General features: G+C 46.1%; 1 protein-coding gene across 8 annotated transcripts in view; it reads right to left on the reverse strand.

Moving 5' to 3' along the window:
- Positions 1 to 19,979, reverse strand: part of LNX1 (ligand of numb-protein X 1) — a 204,718-nt gene that overhangs the window by 70,095 nt on the left and 114,644 nt on the right. Inside the window, exon 1 of one of the 8 annotated variants that reach the window (XM_073891667.1) lies at positions 17,234 to 17,428. The exons of 6 other annotated variants lie outside the window; for them this stretch is intronic. In XM_073891667.1, coding sequence (XP_073747768.1) covers positions 17,234 to 17,241 — 8 coding nt within the window. In that variant the 5' untranslated portion in view covers positions 17,242 to 17,428. Of the gene's footprint in view, positions 1 to 17,055; positions 17,429 to 19,979 lie in introns of those variants that run through there. One more of the 8 variants, XM_025887335.2, reaches the window with a different exon arrangement.

Genomic DNA, 19,979 nt, shown 5'->3' on the forward strand with positions numbered 1-19,979 from the left:
ACTCTGGGTTAGTTCTCAGAGCCACTCCATTCCCAGTGTAGTGCCTCTATTCCCACATCACTTCTTTATAAAGAGTTCCACAGACACTGATGTGACAGTTTCCTTGAATGAATGCTCTAAATGCCCCTCAAGAGCCTTTGATTACACTTAGCATGAGGTGCTCATGAGAAATCACTCCTTTGGGTTTCTCTTTTCTTTTTTTAATAAGTAGCTGGTTCTCTTCCCCTTCTTGCTTCTACACCTAATGATGCATATGACTTGGTTAAAAACCACCACCACAGAAGGTGTGGTAGATTGCATTTTTTACACTAGGATGTAAATAATAGCATCAACACAGAATTTCAGCTCCAACCCAGGGATCCTTCCTTTCACTGGTTGTAGAAAAATCTCTCTCTAACATGGTTTTAGCAGTGAGAATTTCCTAGGAAACTCTACCTTTTTGTTTGCTTTATTCATAGCCCAAGCCAGTCATTATTCTGGCATGCCATTAGGTGAAGAAACTCACCCCCAGGCTTACTTTCTTTGCATTTTAAGGTGGTGGTGGGGAAGGTATACAGACTTTCCTGCCAAAGATGGTTTGCCTTAAAATAGGAGAAAAAGGTGTATATATTTTTTTAAAGGCAGCCAACTTGCATGAATACCTGGTGCTTTTGAGTGGAGTCCAATACCCAGCAAATGATGCAGGAATTATGAGTATGCCTGTAAAAGCTTTGAAATGGTAACCACTGCCTTTGAAGTCCTATGTGTACAATAGCCTGAGGTCCACCATTTCTTAATCGACTGAATCTTTTGTCTGAGGGTGGAGTTCTAGTCCTCCTTCTGTCCAGCATTGTTCCTGGGTGGAGAAGGGAGGCAAGCTGCAGTGTTTCCTATCAACAGGTAGACAGCAGCTGCACGTGCGCATGTACGCGCGCGCACACACACACACACACACAGTGGGTAATTACAAAAGATGGGGATGTGGCCACTTTTTGGGTTCCTTTAGTGTTCTCCCACCCACTCCCTCTATTTACTCTAACCCAACACTTTGTGCCAAACACTGGCTCTGCCCTCAGACTCAGGAGCCTCTCAGTACTGCCTGAGCCCCCCACCGGTGGACAGCCCTGGGCACCTTCCTTTGCACTACTCCCCATCCGACAGGAGTCTAGGACCATACCCTCTCACGAGGTCAAGGAAGAGGTCTTTGAAAAAAGGGGGTGGGGTGGGGAGAGAGAAAGCTTTCAATGAACATCACCCTTTCTTCCTCTTTAAATGGACAATCTGGCCCATCCAGTCCCTTCTTTCTGGATGATGCTGTGGGGAAGTCAGTGACCCGCTGAGACAAGAGTATCCTAAGGCTGGGTAGGGCTTGGCTACTGTTAGTAACTGCTTCTCTAATTATGATCACTTGGAATGTGAAATATTAAGGATGCAAAGTATGTAAAGAAATTTGCACAGCCATTGGTTTCAATCAGCCATTGGCTAACTATAAATGTCCCCTAAGAAACCCACCATGGCTGCCTCCTCCACCACAGCAAAAATCCCAAGAACCCACTTCCAAGCCTGACACTCAGAACACGTAGTAAGAGAACACGCTTCACACACAAGCCTGAAGGGTGGGTGTCCGGATCGCCCCTGGGTGGGACACCATTGTGCCTGTTTTATCTGCACCCCTTTCCGCTAGATTGCCCACAAAACCACTGGGATGAGTGGGACCTCATCTTCAAGCCTCAGGGACCAAGATCAGCAGTGACAGGAAAACCCTTCCGCCTTGCCCTGTCCTCTGCTACCTAGAACAGCCTTTCCTTCTAGTTCTGCTGCTCTGGGGGCTCCTACCAACTCCAGGGGAGTGCAGGGAGGAAGCACATGCATACTTGGATGTGGGGGTAAGAGATCAGAACCCCTAGGCTTCTTTTCTGAATGGACTAGGATTCATCTCTGGAAAACCACTAAATTGCAACTCCGGTCCAATCGATCTGAGTAAGTCTTCCATTTTAGAAAAGTCCATTGATCTGCTTCTCTGCCAGATGGCTTAAGCCTCGTATCCCAGCATGTGTTTAGTTAAAAGCTCTCCCCCACATCACCCGCTTCTTACGTGATGCATCTGGGATTCATAGGCTGTGATTCAAACTTGCAGGTGCGCAGCTCACTGGGGACACTACACACAGATTTAAAATGCAGCTGCCATTAGGGTCCAGTCTCATTACTTTCATGGCCAGGAGAGGCTGAACATGAGTGCACGGACACAGGGGCCCTTTTGGGTAGGGAGGCGGGGGGCGGGGGGGGAGGTAACTGAAGACCCTCAACAGGGACAAGATGTTCTGCAACTTCTGGAAGTAATCAGAGAGCGCAAAGCCAAACAGCCCATTAACATTCGTGCACAGACAGTTGTACCTGGCCAAGTCCAAGTCCGGGACATCTGAGTGGTTGAAGGGGATCCAGAAAGGGGACTAAATCAGCTCGGTCCCACTGGAAGTGGGGTCAGTTCCAAGGACTGAATCAGTCTTGAAGGTTTTTTTTTGTTTAAACCACACTTTAAATAAGGTAGATTTCCTGCCTAACATCAGATCAGCCACCTAACCATCCTGCTCCATCAAAGGAGCTCTTGGTGCTTTACAGAAACCAAGGGCTCCCTCCGGCACTAACAGGACCACAAGAGCCCTCCGCCAAGGGGAGCTGCTAGATGCCCGGGGCCAGGGTCTGGACTAGAGAAGTGCCCCCTTGTTCTCTTCCCAGAAGGTCCCCAGCCATATTTCCTCCCCTTCTGGTCCTCTAATCCTGCAGAATCTCAACAAGTAGGGAAGTTATTTTCTCCTCTGCGGACAGTGCTAGAGTATATAGGTATTTACCTACTGAGTAGTCTGGGCTGACAAATTCCTTGGAGGTTTCCTAGTCCCTCCTTTTCCAATGGCTCTTAAGATTTGAGAGCTTTGGAATTTCTCTTCTTATAGTACAGGATTCACACAAACATTCTTTCACTTGCAGAAAATGATTCCTTTCCAGCTGGTTTAACTTCTGCTCTGAGCTCTTTAGAGTAAATGTATACATAAGTCACCAAATACCGGACTGCTGTTACCTAAACAGATGCTATCAAAAAAACAAAAAAAAAACAACAAAAAAAAACTGCTTACTGTAGTTTTTAAGGTTAAAAAGTAGGCTTTCAGAAAACAGCAACAACATCTTGTAAACTGTTCTCTCTTTGCAATGGCTGCAAATAGAATTTAATTTCTGCATCCTTGCATGGGGCATCCATGACAAAGCTTCACTTGGCCACATGGTTAAGACTGGAAATTTAGTTTTCAGATGCTCCAGTTATTTTTGCTTGGGTTACTAATCAATACCAAATCTAATGCCATTTGAATAAAATAAAATTGGCTCAGCAACTACACTGTTCTTGCTAACAGCTCCAAATGACAATGGGGCTTCACGCGAATGTACTTCAATACCAACTTCAAAGTCAAGTGGCACCAGCTTGTAAAGTTTGTTAAGAATAAGGGTTATTGCTTGTAAAGCTTGTTAAGAGTAAGGGTTATTGCATTATAAACAGAGCTTTCTGTTGGAGTAGTCATGGGCAGAGAGTGGTTGCAGATTTACATGTCCTTGCTTATTGGGGTCAAACATTTGTCTTTAGTAAAGTAAGGGCGTTGGAGTATAGTCTAAAAATAAACGGCAGGAATGTGTGCTGTGACTTCAGGGTTCTCTAGTGGGTGGATGGAGTGATCGACCCAAGTTAGGATACAGATAGCAACTGAATAAATTCAGAAAAAAGCTCTCTAAAATCATGTTGATTTGGCAAGGTTATCTTACAAAGATAGTTTGGGTTGAATAAAATTATTTCCCTGGGGGAAAAAAGAGTGAATAATTAGGACCAAGCTATAAGCAGAGTGGAAAATTCTACACTTCAGGAAGTTGAGCGACTTGAGTATGGTTTCTAAAAAGCAGATCAGCATATTCCATTGAATATGAATATTCCCTGAAATTTATAGTTCATAATTCTTTAATTCCAGTCTCTAGATCAAATGGAAGAAGTGGACACCTAGTCAGTCATGTCAGAGACTTAGGGTCACCAAACAGTTCTGAATACTGAAGAATAGGGTGCCCAGACAATGGATTGTATCAATTCAGCTCAGAGAAAAAAATATACAAGTTGAAACAGAAGAATTTAGCACTTAGCAATAGCTTTAGAATCTGTAAGCTCACCCTGCGTCATAAAGAACAGGCCAAGAAGCTTAAAAGAACACAGATCTACTAGGTTTTTAAAAGAGGCCAACACCGAAAAAAAAAATGTTAAGACATAAAATGCTAAACTCCTTTAAAAATGTAAGCATAAATAAGTGAAATTGAGAGTTATAAACTCACATGGATCAGTTTGGACATAAAAGATAGGAATATTTGGCAGACACAAACATACATAAATCAGCTGCTCCAGATGACACATGTCCTCAGGGGATAAGAGAATTTGACTAACATGCTTACTGAACAACGGTGCAGTAAAGATGAATAATTATTTCTGAAAAATTACCTTGCACACAGGGGGATGTCAGAAGATTGGAAAAAGACCAACAGCATGTGATAGTGATATAGAAAGAAATCAGAAAGGGTAGAGAGAAATTAGTGTAGGATACATGCAGTTGTTGGTTATGGAGTAAGTATTAGGGGAGCAAAATTTAGAAGGGTCAGAATACCAGGGATGAATAAACAAAGAACGATCTGCATTTAAAGTACCATAGACAAGTTTATGAGATTATCTTGAGGACTTTAATACTGCTCTTGTGGTAGTTAAGAATGTAATGCTACAGGGAGGAGGGCATTGAGCCGAATGTGCACTGGGTCTTGGGAAAGATTTTCTCTATCAGTCCAAAGATTCAAAATGGAGGCTGAAGATGGACTCTCCTAGTCATGGAGAGGTGTTTCAGAGGGGGGATCTTAATCTGCCAACACATCAATGCCCTGACTCACTACCCTCATGGAAGACCCAGGGCAAGGTGTCATGAAATTTGTGGAGGACACTCAGGTGGGGAGCGCCACAGAAGACCTGAGACCGGAGGAAGGAAGAAAACCAGGTCAGCCCGACACACCTGCAAACAGAATCCACCAAAAACAGGTCTGAACAGGCTGGAGAAACATAGAAAGCAACACAATTTAGGGATGAGAAAATTAAACATGAATTCACACTGAAGCTAAGGGCCGGGGGGCGGGCATTGTGTGGAGAAGGAGGCCTTTGGTATCAGAGACTCATTTAGAACTACATTGGGAGCATGTGACCCAGAGTGATGTTGAACCAGGTGAAAGTTCTATCCCAACCTCCTTCAGAAATAATCCAGCCAAGGCTAACGAGGAAGTAGCAGGTACTAGCCCTTCAGCCGGCCTGCCCAGGCACCAGCTCCTTTTCCATGGGTCTTACTACTCTTGGGAATCCTGGGCTGTAGGAATCCTCACTCATACTCTACAGATGAGAGAATGGAGGAGAGAGATTAAGGCCGCATAATGAGACATGGAGCAAGACAGTGTCAGATCTAGGTGTGCAAACAGGCCAGCCCGACTCCAAAGTCAGGCTCTCCCATATCAGAAGTCCTCACAGCCTTCCCCTGCTCCCTTCAGGTTTCTGCACAAATGCCACTTTCTCAGAGGCCTTCTTATATAAATAAACCAGGGTCAGGAGATGCTGTCTTACTTCATACCACTTATTTCCATCTGATATGCCAGATGTTTGTTTACTGCCCTCTTGGAATATACGTTTACTGCAGGATTCTCAGAGCCTTAGAACACGCCTGATGTTTCATAGGTACTTGATAAATACCTGATATTAAATTATATGCTTCCCAGGAATGAGTGCTTTGTTTTTACTAATTCATCTAGCGGTAGGTGGCTAAGTTTGGGGAAAAAAAAGAAAAGAGAGAAAGCACTTCTAAAACAAAGCACTTAGAGGGAAAGCATTCTAAGAAGTGGGAGAGAGCTTGCTGGATTTTTTTTCAGAACATTGATTTACTTCCACTGAACAAAGCAATCTGTTTCTGGAATGTACTGATTTTATGAATAGAAATGCCCTGCCTTTGTTAAATAGACCAAGAATCTGAAGGAGAACCAAGCCACTGCACTCCTTTGTGTCTCAATCCAACCGCCCCCTGCCCCCACGTCAAGAAAGTAACAGGAGATGGATATACATACAAAGAAACCAGGTGAAAAGTTGAGAACTTGTCACCCTGATGCTTTCTTAATGATACTAAGCAACTGATAAGGGATTTAAAAGAAAAATCAAATTGACCACATTTCTCACAGAATAGCCTAAGCTGTCTGGTTATTTTGTCATCGAAGAAACAATTTAAGTTAGAACACTCTTTTCTTAGTTCCATTGACCCTCCCCGGTTCTATTTTTGAGCCCCAGACACCATTCCTGTCTAGCTACCATTTGGAGTTTTAAATTCTCTGAAGCAGGTCATAAGTGTTTTGGGGGTTTTTTACGGAGAGTCAGCATATCTCAAGTGTTTAATGATTCTTTTGTGACGTTAAAGGAATTCTAATTCTCCAATGAGGCTGGGCTGCCATCCTGAGTAGAACCAGAGGTGGCCAAAAGGGGGGATTCCTCCAGAAAGAGCCTCCAGTAATCAGACACCACCACCACCACTGCCTAGTGCCACACGGGGCTCTTTTCTGAAGAGGAAAAAGGATGCAGGGAACAGAGAAAGGAAGTTGGCTTGCAGAGTAGCAAAGGAGGAAGCAAAACCAGCTACCATTGGTCTCTAATGCTCATGTGCAGGCATGGTGCAGAGGCTGTATATGCAGGAGTTCACGTAGCCCCTACCAGCACCAAAAGGCTGAGCTCAGAGGGGTTAAGGCAGACCTGCATCTAGTAAGTGACAGAGCCAGGGTCTGGCTGGCTCCGCAGTCCACGCTCGTGCTCACCATGCTACGCGACCTGCACCTCCCTGATGACCCCTCAGATCCTCACATGTTTGTGTCATGGGAGAAGGGGTTTCTGCTTCTGATGTTGGCCCAGATGTTTTTCTATAAAAAAAACAAAACAACGCAGCATTTTGGAGAAAAGGGCTATTGCAGATGCATTCACAAGAGAATCCCTCTGACGGTCTCTTCATTCATCAAGAAGCTCATGAGGCCAAAGAGGTTTTTTGGCTGAGCCCTCTTGTGCCTATTTTAGTGGGGAAAAAAAATAATTATACCTGCTGGAAAGCTCCATCTTCAGGGTAATTTTAACTGGCCAGAGAAACTACACAAATATTTTGCCCAGAAAAATTTCATCTATAAAGCAGTTTGCTTTTCTGGTTTGGAATCCATCACGGTCCCCAAATCTGGCCCTAGTGAATTCTAAAGACCTGCAGCAACTTGACACCCACCCCCAGTAACACCATCTTCACAGCAACAAAGGGAGATACAGTGGGGGTGAGGGGGTAGGGGCAGCCCTGGTCCTAGAATCAGGACGCCTGGAATCCAGGCTGGCTGGATCATTGAGGGGAGCTTCCCTAACCTCAAGGAGTCTTAGCTCGCTCATCAGGAGGATGGGGATTCACAGCGTTTGCGGTGAAGTTCAAGGGAGGTCATTCATCTACCATTACCACAGCTGTTTACAGCACACTTATGATATTCCAGGTGTCCACTAAGTGCCTCATGCGTGTATTTCATTCTTACCCCATGAAGTCCGTGCTACCATTAAGAGCCCTGATTGAAGGAGGGAGAACTTGTGGCCCAGCTGAGGTGAATTAATCTAAGGTTACATAGCTGGTAAGCGATGCACCAGCATTTGAACTCAGATCGGAGTGGCTTCAGAGGCTACATTTTTAATTACTACAAGCTGAAGCTTGTAACTGCTTCATGATTGGGTTCAGCCCTGCCGCTCGGTTGCCATCTGTTGTACATGAAACCCCTGGAATGCCATGTTCAAATGTAAAGCCTTATTACTGTCAAAGGGCCCCCAGTTTGCAAACAGGCCAAGGAATTCCTGAGAGAGCATTCTGAGCATGCCCATCTGGTCAGGTCCCCTCAGAGGACACTCAATTCCTAATAGGTGATGTGTGTGGTCAGGTGCATCATTTAGCACATCTATGCCATTGCTTTGCCTGAAGCAGTTTAAAATTTTAATAACTAGCTCCAGCTTTATGGTTTCCTGAGGCTACATTAAAATGAACGCATTATTTTCCCCCAAAAGTGTCATGAAGTATTTGAGGTCACAGTTTGTTGCTGACAGGGCTGAGTCATTCAGATAAATTACTATGCCTCAGTTTCTTCTATATAAATGGGAAAATTGGACCAGATCATCTCCATGGCCTCCTTGCGCTCTAAAAAAAGGATGGTTCTGGGTCGCAGACTCCACCAGCCAAATAACATGCTGGATCGGGCCTTCCTCTTCAAACTGGGAGAGGGGGAAGATGGACAGGAAAGAGGAAGGAAGTAGGAGCTTCAGTGTCAAGGTAACAAGGAAGAGAGCTAAGTGTCTAAGGGAGACTCCGGGGAGAGAAGCTGGTGTGATAAAGGACCCACCCATGGGAGTAGAGCCACGTGGGGGGAGTGGTCCTTGCCCACCGACAAATGGCTCTGTCCTCTCTCGACTTCACCATGAGACACTGGATACCCTCTCTCAGCTCAGCCACTTGCCTGCCTCTTCAGTGAGGGAGGGGAGAAAAAATAAAGGACTATATGGTTTCTTGATTTCAGGCCATCTGTGCTTATTGTAGATGGAGCTTTATGGTCAAATTTCATGACAGCAAAGACTCTCTATTGCAGGATGTGCCATTATTTTACAGATTATCAAGAAAGAAAAATACTGCCCACGCTCTTTGGACAGTGTCATTGATAATATCTCAGAGCAGGCTACATCTTAAGTATTTTAGAATTGATGAAATATGTTCTTGTATCTGCTGCTATTATTAAAATCTATACTTAAAGGGCTTGCCATGTACCAGGAACTGTATTACATGCTTTACATAATCTCATTCAGCACTTACCACAGCCTGTGAGGTAGGGGTTGTTATCCCCATTTATAAAAGGAGAAAAGCTCAGAGAGGCTAAGTAACTTGCCCAAGGTTGCCCAGCTGGTAGAGACCAAATAGAAAGCTGAGTCAGTCTGACTCCAGAGCACGTGTCTCTAGTCACCAAATTCTCTCACCACCAACATTCACCGTGGTGGGCCATTTGATTATGGTTCTCGGGATGACAAAGGGACTTAGTCATTGTCTTGGGGCCCTGGCTTCTCCTTCTCTTACTCTAGACAGAAATGCTAATGAAGAAGAGGACGGAGAAGGGGCCACAGGTACCTCCTTGGCCCATGGGGCATTGGGAACACTCTTCTTAGCTTTGGATATGCAAGAGTTAAACACAAAAGAAGTGGGCACCAGAATTCCGAGAGCTGGCTCCATACAGAAATAGAGAAGTGGGTGGGGGGTAGAAAGTGGGGGAACACACAGACTGTAAGACTGATGATTATACCTCAAGGCATGCAGGAGCATTCCAAGGACTTGTCTGAGGACCTAGCAAGTATGAATTCATGATTGGGTCTTAAGAAGAGGACTCCTCAAACTCTAAATCAAGGTTTCACAACCCTGGTTCCTCCCCAGCCCCACTCTTGGTGGGAGGTGGGGAGGGCAGGTAAGGGAGGTTTATGAAAACAGGTATGGTTGAGAGTGGAGGAAGCTGGGAGAGTAGGGTCCACATGGGCCACACAAGGAAGTGATAGTCTAAAAAAAAAAGGGGGGGGGGAAATGACTAAGAAAAGATGTCTGGTCCTTTGGCCCACAAGTTTTTGTTGGCCTGCAAACATGGGCCATTTCCTGCCCTATTCCTTCCAAGGCCAATCCCACAGACGGGCAGTGGGAAATTTACTGTTTATTTTGAAGGGGTGGTGTTCTAATGCAAGATGAGTCCTGAGAGCCTGTAACTCTGTGGTGGTCTCCAAAGTGCAGGCACCCATGAGGAATGTGGGGAGGATGCAACAGAACCCTTACGTAGACTTCATCCTTTACCAGTATTTGTGCGAGGTTTTCTAACGGGCAGAATATAGTAATATAGGTGTAAGCAGATAGCTCTACATTGGATAGGCATATGGACCAATTTCCTTCTTGATATAGGTCTGTGACCAAAAAGTTGGAAGACTATCGCCCTCAGGAGAAGATACTCTCCCATTCTCTTCAAGTTCCCCTCAAAGATCTGGATGACAAGATCAAAAAAAACCCATTCATTCTGGTTACGTTCATAAGATTATTTTGGATCTTGCCTTTACATTTCCCTCACCTTGGTAGTAAGTTAATATAATTTCTTTTTCTCCTTTTCCAGTGACTAGGCTAGTATTTGGAGTTTGCCAAAGCTGTATTCCTCAAAATTTACCTCAAGAGCTCTTTTTTGCATTGATAGAGTGGGAAGGGAGGGTGTATTTAAGAGATACGGCAACCAATTGCAGAGTGTAGACCTTATTAGCTCATGATTCAAACAACCTTAAGAGAAGATAGACATGGGGAAAATTTGAGCAGACTGGATATTTGATATTAAGGAATTATAGTTAATTGTTTCTAGTGTGATATTAGTGTTATGGTTAAGAATCTTTACCCTTTAGAGATAAATACTGAAAGGTCTACCAATCAAATAGGGTGTTTGAGATTTGCTTCAAAACAGTTCAAGGATCAGGATGAAACGAGATACCCATGCATCGTTAAGATGGGGGATAGGGTACATGGGAGATTTATTTTACTTTTCTCTCTACTTTTGCACTGGGATTTTCATTATAAGAAGTTAAAAGGAAAATAAAGTCAACCAAACATGAAACAATCAGTGAAGGAGTCCTGCCATGAAAGAAATCCTCACTTCGTTGGTCATGCACCTGACTGAATCATGTAACCCAAAGAAATACAAACACAATTGGCCAAGCATTTGGGTGGGATCTTGAAACTGCCAGAGTTTGCATGTTAGATCAGAAAGTGAATGGTTTGGGACTGGAGTTGCTTTACTGTTTGCAAAAGAGAACTTGCCGATTCTCAATGAAAATAAATAAGACCGTTAAGTTGGATCCCTGTGAAATCTGGACATCAAAGAATGATTATGAAGCAACATTTTGATAAGTATAAATGAACCAGGAACATGCGGCTTCAATTTCCTTCCAAATACACACGTTTGTAGATTTAAGGAAAAATGCTCTACTAAACATGTGCTAAACGGCAATGCTTCGGAAGACATTAAGAGAGTCACTGAACCCGAATGGTCCCTGGCTCTGGTCCCCCAGATTGGACCCTGTTCTTCTCCGTTGGAAAAGGATTTCTCCACCTCACCCCATTTCCTCTGTAAACTCTACCTCCTTCCTTCCGGGTTTAATCCAAACTTGACTTGAGATTCTCAAAACATAGGACAAGAAAAATCCAGAGATCAGCAACTTTTTTTTTTTTTCCTTTTGTTTTGATGAGAAAGAAGCAAATTCTTGGAGACCCAACTTGGAAAGTGTTTACTGGCAAATCCATAAAGCTCACCCTGTTGGTTTAAACTTGGAAAGTGTCGGGAGTAGTTAACACAGTGAAGTGCAGAGGAAATGGGGGCTGAGGTAATCCCGCTGTGCTCCCTCCCCTCCTCCCTCATGCCAGAAAGAGCCCAACGGCATCCATCTAGATGGGCCTCACGCAGAGCTCCACGCGGCACAAAGCTTTTGAAGAGGATGCTCTCCCAGGCTATGGCTCAGGGCCCAACGCCCAGCGCATGTCTGGCTGAAGTCAGCAAGGAGCAGAGAAGTTACTAAGGCTAGTGCTGCTGCAGGGCCTTGACCTAGAGAAAGGGACCCCGAGAAGCTGGACCAGGGCCAAATGAGTGCCACACGAAACTAAGGCAAGCAATCTTCACTTGAGTGCCCGGAATGCCCAGCTAGGTGTGATTTAAGATGCTCTTTGGCCTGCAAAGTGAATGTTTTTGCTGCAGGAAGGTGGTGCAGTCTGTCAGAAAGTGTGTTTTGCAGGTTGGTCGGAGAAAGCTCTGCTAGGAAGTGGTGGGTGGTTGGAGTCCTTGGACCTAAGACACTCGGTGGGTGTTCTGTGTCTCTGAAGCCTGGGCCCTACCCCACCTCCCAGGGAGGACACACACAAGGCTGCCACAGAGCTCCTGCTACTCTTGGCAACTCCTCCAGGAGGCCTCGTCTGCCCATAGCCCTCAATGGTTCAAGTTACGAAATCGGAGTTCCTCATCTTAATTTCTCCGTGCACAGAATTCCAGGGGGAATAAGCCTTCCCTGCTTGGAACTGCTGTCTCGACAGGGGTCGGAGTGGAGTTTCTCCCTCCAGTTACTGGCACAAACAACTGTCCACGGATCTGCCACGTATGAAGCAAAAATCTCTGGCTACAGACTGTAACAAGAGCCCATGTCCTGGCTTCCCGAGAGGTCACACAGCCAACGGGAGCAGCAGTGGCTTGGGGGACTGGCCATCCCGCGGCGCGCATTCCTCCCCGAGGCTGTAAACGCAAAGGGCAGCTTCCTGCTTTGCAAAGCGGGGCTCGGGGCACGCTCGAACTCCCACCACGGGTGTGGATGCAGCATCCAGCAGCGCAGGACGTGGAAGTGAGAAGTACTGGGAGCGGGACAGGAGCTAGAAACGGTAAAGGTGGGGGAAAGGGGACAGAATTTTTCAGTTTTCTGTAAGTGGCTCTTGAGAGTTGGGGGTGTACCATCAACCGCATCTCACCAGCCACCAGACTCTAAGGTTTTTCCCTAGCATTCTTGCTAAGCAAAGTACGTAGAAAGACATTACCAAAGCCTCAGGAGAGCAAGACCATTGCTTTCTGCAGCACCAGAGACGAGGCTGGCTCGCATCATTATGAGCAGGATCAACGCTCCCTTCCACAGAAACCAAACCAGGGTCTTCTTTATCAGACCTTGCAATATATGTAGCAATTGGCCAAGATAGGAGCCAAATTCACAGCGCTCGGTTTAATCGAAGCATGAAGGGTGTAGAAGCTGGGTGTGCACAAATGAACATGCCTCAAGCTCTCCCTCAGGACTCACCAGGTCGAGGAGACGGACAGGTAAGCCGCTGATGACACAGAGCAGACCTGTGGAGTGCTGGTTCTCCGCAGAGGAAGTCAGGGCACGCTGACATGCGAGCTGGAGCTAACAGTTCTCTTATTGCAGTGCCCATAAGGATCACCTGGGGAGTTTTGTAAGCATGAATATGGAGGGGCCGTAAGGATCACTGGGGGAGCTTGTTAAGAATGAAGATGGTGGTCCCATAAGGATCACCTGGAGAGCTTCAGAATGAAAACAGATGCCCCTGCCAAATGTTTTTGTTTTAGCAGATTTTAGAGCCCAAATATCTGCATTGAAAAAAACAAACCCAGCCCTCAGTTCTCACTTGTGTGGTCCTCAGAACCCATGCTGTTCTCAAGACTTCTCCTATATGTCTCCTCATGTGTAGGGCAGCAAATGGGCCCAGAAGGATGAGAAGGCCTTATCCATGTTCATTCTGTGAGACAGAGAGTCTGTTTTCCACATTCGCTTTGGAGTCTAGGAAATTCAGAGTCTGTGGAAGGGTGGGGGTGAGGGTTCATGGGGGAAGAGAGCATGGCCCTTTACGGTCATGGGGTGCTCTTTGCCAGCCCTGAGAGCAATCCTAGATGCCCTGCCTCTAACCTATGGACTGGGATTCCACGTCAAATGTTCTGGTTTTAGGCTGCTTCTGTGGGATTCACTGCCCTCTGCATCAAGGCACTAGGTGACCATGGACGTGTTTAAAGATGGAGCTGCCCAGGGTCATAAACTGTTGAGTCTGAAGGCCAAACTGGGCAGGCAGAAGTGATCTGCTGGAGAGTTGTTTTGTTTTAAATTGATGCTTTTAGACATTATACATATCTTATATAATATGTATCATATACATCATATATATTTAAACAATAATATATATTAAATTATATGTAATGTCTAAAAACACTTGAATTACATACGTGAGCACACATACACACACACACACACTACAGTTGTTCAGAGGCCTCACCACTTCCTTTTATCTTATACCTGAATGACTCACATTCTGAAATAACCCCTGCCCGGTTCCTGTAGGCATTGGAGTTTGTGGCCCCCAGGGCCACGTACTGTAACTGACACTATTTACAGGATTACTTCCAATTTTCCAGCTGGGCTCTGTGAGAACAGGACTCAGACTGAGAGAGCCTTTGCCTTTGAGAGGAAGGAAAATCCAGGAGGGTCTCTGCAGCTGGGAGCACGGTGGACACAGGTCAAGCTCACCCAAGGCCAAGGCGCCAAAGCTCAGACAAGGGGGGGCGGGAGGAAGCATGGCTTCCCAGCACTTTCTAGTGAGTCCACTCAGCTCTGCCTGCCTTCGAGATCCCAGTGGCCTATGGCAGTGAGAAAAGTGTCTCTTCGTCTCAGGAACATGCAGCCACCATCCCATGGCCCTAGCTTCCAAGAACGGTGAAGGGACCCAGCGGTCCCATTTACTGCTCTCCATTATCATTTCTCAAGGCTTTGGTGACAACCACAGCCACCTTGCAACCTCTGTAGTGCCCTTTACCCTGCCTGAAGTGCTTTCTCTTCCCATCCGTGATTCTGCCTAAACTTTTTCTAATGACTTCAAGATCCAGCTCAAACCACCACCTTCCCTAGAAGCATTCCCCGACCAATTTCATGGAAATGGGCAAACTCCACCTCCTCTCAACTTATTGCCTATCCTACTTTTTAGAGACATATGCCCTCATGCCTTGGCTCATTGTTAATATTTCTGAGGTGTATAAATTTCATCGTCTCAATTGGATTGTCAGCTCCTTGAGGGTTGGTACCATGCCAAATTTTTTACCACCTGTATTGCTCAAAGCACTGCCACAGTACCTGAAATGTGTCATTAATTTGCCGATTAGTTCATTATCACACCAGTAGCAGCAGGTGATAGCCACACAGAATTCTCTCATCAGTCATGCCCAGTGACTTGAGGCTTCCAGAAAGTTCTGGCACATTAGTCTGGGAATGCCATCCTGGCAATTTCCTGGCATTAGGCTTCTTGGATTGTTTCACATTTTGAAAAGAATGGCCTGCTTGTGTCCAGTTACTCAACAGAAAAGTGGCCTTGATTCACGTACTTGTAGAAAAGAAAATTGAGAAGCCAGTGTGGAGAGCCTTCCTTTAATTAGACCATAAAAATGTAAGTAAATTAGTGGAGAGCTCCTCAGGAGCACCCGCAGTGGCTTCAGTTGTGGTCCCCTAGGAGATGTCCAGCAGGAACTTGTGAATGTGACCTTACTTAGAAAAAGACGTAATTCAGCTAAATATCTCAAGAGGAGATCATCCTGGATGATGCAGGCCCTAAATCCAATGCCAAGTGTCCTTACAAGAAGAGGAAAAGACAGAGAATTGGAAAGGACACAAGTGGGAGGTCATATGGCGACAAAAGCAGAGATCGGAGTGAGGTGGCCAGGAGCCAAGACACGCCTGGAGCCACCAGGAACTGGAAGAGGCAAGGGAGGATTCTCCCTGACAGCCTTCCTGGAGAGTGTGGCCCTGCCCACACCTTGATTTCAAGGCCCTGGCCTCCAGAACTATGAGAGAAGAGATTTCCGTTGCCTTAACTTACCGAGCATGCGGTCACTGCTGCAGCAGCCCTAGGAGAGGAGCCCGGCCACCAACAAGGACAGCAGGTGGCGGTGAGGGGGCGGAGGAGGAGCGCTCTGGCACCAGATTTCAGAGACACCATCAAGGGAGAAGAAGGAGACTTGCCACGATCCCAAGGAGCTCTGCCCTTGTATATTTTTCTAGAAAAGCTTCCATATGCCATTATTACCCAAGAGATGCTCACCACTCAGGCTTAAGCCAGATACTTCCCCTTTGAACCTTCTTATCTGAGGGGGGTTACATTTGAAAAAGATGGGACCAGCTAATCCTGAAATGCAGGGCCCTCAAAAGGAATCGTCTGCCTCCAAGGACCTAGGTCCCTTGTTCTCTCCTCTGTTTATCAAGAACTTATTGAGCATCTACTGTGCTATGCACATTGGCCAGTCTGGCTGATTATAAAGGAGGTCCTGGTTATCACCACACATTCTGGAGGGTTACCTCTATCTCTGTACGACCCACTGAGCTGTTCTAGGCTGGGCTCTATGAATTCTAATCAGAATGCTTCTCATTTGCCCACCGACAAGAATTTACACATAAGCTAGCCCTTGCGAGGTTTCCCCATCCAAAAGGTGAGTGAGGAGGAACACACTTTTGTGTCAATGCTCCCAGCATTGACTGAGGCACACACACCTCAGCACTTTTTCCTCTGTTTGCCAGAAGCTGTTCACATTCACCTGCAATACTCTTTCCAAGCTTACTAACAAAAGGAGCCAGAAAAACACCACTGTAGAGTTTGGGTGTGTGAGTCATTTCCTTTTGTAAAATGGACATAGGTCACGTAGGAACACGTCTTTATTTATTTATTTTTTTCGAGAGGCACAGTGAAGTATTTAGGGGCGAAAAGTCATGACTGCAATTTACTCCAAACCACCTGAATAAAATACACGAAGCAAATGTGGCAAAGCAGTCAAGGTGATGGGATGTGGGGGCTCCCTGCCCACTTCTCTCTGCTCGCTCATACGTTTAAAAATGGTCAAACCCCAAGCTCCAGCGGATGCCTATTGTTTTACACAGAGGGTGACCTCTCTGCTGTGCTGAGGCTGTATGTGTTTTTAGGTACGAAGACTGGGTTCCCAGTAAAAGGAACTAGAAATGCCTGACAGGGGCTGCAGATCTGTGTCTGCAAGCTTGGTTCGTAATTGCTCTTTGGTTCTATTTATGGAAGGAAGAGAAGACACATCTATTGAGAAAAAGTAGAGTACAAAAAAAAAAAAAAAAAGGCAGTGTTGGCACAGAAGCAGGAAGAAAATGCCTCGCTGGGAAAGCGGAGCATCCGTAAGATGGTGTGTGTGTTTTTTTGTTAAGTCACAGACCTAAGCATGTCACTCGAGACTGCTGGCTGGCTGCGTGCTTTGTCGAGTGCATCTAGCTCATGAGGGACTGATTCCTCTAAACAGACATACCAGCCAGGGAACGGACTCCGGTTCCACCCCCGACACACCCAACACACAAACACAGGCAGGCAGCGCTATGGCGGGACTCACAGTTCTGAGCACAGGAAGTGCAGGTTGCCCACATTGTCAATGTAGTTGGCAGGGCTGAGCCAAGGCAGGACCAGCAGCAGAAGTGCCTTCATTTTCCGACAGGAGGCTGCTTTCTTCCTGGCCACCTTCGCTCTGTCAGCTGCAGGGGCCCAGCCCAGCTCAGTTCCCTGAAACAAACCTGGCCATATCCCCACAATCAGCAGAGAGAAGGCATCAGATGTGGAGCCCTGGGATGGAGCCACGCTGATAAGTCACAGGCCTGGAAGAGGGTCGTGCCCTCTGCTTCTCGGATGGGGAGATATAAGACCAGAGGGACCCACCACGGTTGGCAAGAGGTCTCGGGCTGAGAGCAAGCAGGCTGATGCCCGGGAGAGGGACTTGCCCCTCCTGCAGGATGCTGACTGGTTCTTGGGAAGCAGCTGGTACATTGACATCACCGGCCGGGAGCAGATGGGCTGAAAGCTGAGCTGCGTGGGGAGAGGGCACGGGCATGGCACATTCAGACCCCACTGTGCAGATAGGCAAATCATCAAGAGCTGTCCCCCAGTTTGCTAGAGGAAGACACTCTAAGAAATTAGCATCCTTGGAACACAGCCTGGAGATCGGAGCTCGAAGTGAGTCTCCAGATATTGCGACAGAGGAGGGTTAAACATGAACCAGCTCCGCGCCTGAGTGTATATTTAGAACATGCCTTTAGGATGTTTTACCTATCTCTGGCCTCACTACACTGGCGGCTGTAAGAGAAGTGACAGCTTCTCTACTCATCTGGACAACTGGCCCTTTGCAAGATTAGGCTGTGTCGCTCCCCTTGAGGATAGCAGAGAGCCTTGATAGACCTAGAGTTCTGTCCAAACCAGGTTCAGGTTCTGGTTCTGCAAGGAGGGAAGTCTCTCTGTTCCTCATCCTCCCCTGAGCGGCTGAACTAAGCTCTGGCACCAGCTGTGGGATGCTGGGCATTTCATGTAATCCCCCAAGCCTCAGCCACCTCCTCTCTGAAGTGGAGCTCTCTTCATGCCTGACCCGCTGGGGGGTCCCGCGGGGGGCTGGGCCACATCAGCACTTGCAGCGTACAGATTAGTGACTCTAGCCCATGCTCTCTACGTTCCCATTAGGACTTCTTTGCATGCCTAAACTCTGTGATGCCCCCAGAAGCCCCCGGGGCTCCCCTCCTTCTACCCCATCTTCAAGAGGACTAGAATCTGGGACCTTAGTGGCTCAGTCGGTTAAGCGTCTGCCTTCGGCTCAGGTCATGATCCCAGGGTCCTGGGATCGAGCCCCACATCGGGCTCCCTGCTCAGTGGGGAGCCTGCCTCTCCTTCTGTGTCCTGCTCCCCCTGCTTATGCTCTGCTTGTGTGCACTCTCTCTTGGACAAATAAATAAAATCTTAAAAAAAAGGAGGGCTAGAATCCATTTGGGTCTTTGCAGCTCGAGGCCTCAATCTTAACAGAAAGGGCTTAAATGGATAGTTTCACTAATGGTACCCAAGCAATTCCAGCAAACTAGACCGGCCAGGACGCAGACCCGGGAGAAGTCCGTGAGCTGAGAACAATTGCAATGAGCTGTAGAAACAGGAATTTGGCCTCAGAGCAGTGCATTTACCTGAGGCGGGCCTGAAAGAGTGTAAGCACAGTAGAACCTTAGAATATACGGGTTTAACTGCTGCAATTTCGGGCAGAGATAAGCCATCTTGATAAAGTAGGACATGTATTCATTTATAGTTTTGTTGAGGCTCTCATTTGCATTCCATTCCCTGTAAGCCTAGTATGCAAGAGTGAGTCAGGGCTGGGGGAGAGGAAGTAAAATGAAATAGCTGCACAAAGGAAGTTAGGTTTGGTATTTAGCTGCTGGAATCAAACAGATGACGTTGAACCCTAGCTCCGCCGCATACTAGCTGTGTGACACTGGGCATGTTGTTTAACCTCTCTGAACCTCTGTCTCTTCCTCTGTAAAAGAAAGACAATAATAACAGTGCTTACTCATAGCGTTGTTAGGAAGGTGGAACGAGATGATGCCTATAAAGAGCAAAAGGCTCAATGAGTGTTAGCTATCATTATAAAATTGTTATTATTAATAATAATGAATAATAACCACTCATAACAGTGAAGGAGCCCAGCAGGCAGCCCAGCACCTATCTCCAAGAGGCGTTGTTATTCTCTTCTTTTCTTTCCTCCTGCACCGTTAGGGACATGAAATGTTACAGCCTTTTCCTGAATATGGAGTTTCACGGAGTCCTGGGACATGCTCTTCTCAAGTGTCCAGGATCTGCTGGATAGATCATGGCTCAGGAAAAGCATGGTGTCTAAAAAAAGGCTGTGGGTTTCATAGTGTGCTAGATTGTATTTCTGATAATCTTGGACATGTCAGAGTGCTTCTCCAAGTCTCGATGACAAAAAAAGGATGGTTATGCACAAACAATGAATCATGGAACACTACATCAAAAACTAATGATGTAATGTATGGTGATTAACGTAACAATAAAAAAATTTTTTAAAAAAGGATGTTTGCTTGCCCTTTTACCTCCTTGCATAAAATTCATTAATGGATATGAATGCAATATAAAAACGAAGGAATTTTGTTGTTACTTCTGTCACTACTGCAAAAACTGCTGGTTGCCTACCCAAGATCTGATCTTCTCTTCTGCCTTTTAACAGAACCTAGGTTTAGTTCGTGGTGGTAATAATGCACTTTAGCCTCTCTCACAGATGGGTGGCCATATAACATAATACTGGCCAGTGAGGTATAAGCAGAAATTAGTGGGTAAGGCATCCCAGAAAGTTTTTTAAAGCAAAAGTCTCAGTTTGCATGTTGTCGATTTGCCCTTCCCACTGGTTCTTCCTACATGGAACTTATTTCTGCCTGGAACTTAGATGTGATGCTAGAGTTTGAGTAGCCATTTTGGGATCAAGAGGTGACAAAATTGAGG

Source organism: Callorhinus ursinus, unplaced genomic scaffold (genome assembly GCF_003265705.2).
Source record: "Callorhinus ursinus isolate GAN/ISIS: 27379988/994484 unplaced genomic scaffold, GSC_fseal_2.0 scaffold4, whole genome shotgun sequence".
Taxonomy (NCBI): Eukaryota; Metazoa; Chordata; class Mammalia; order Carnivora; family Otariidae; genus Callorhinus; species Callorhinus ursinus.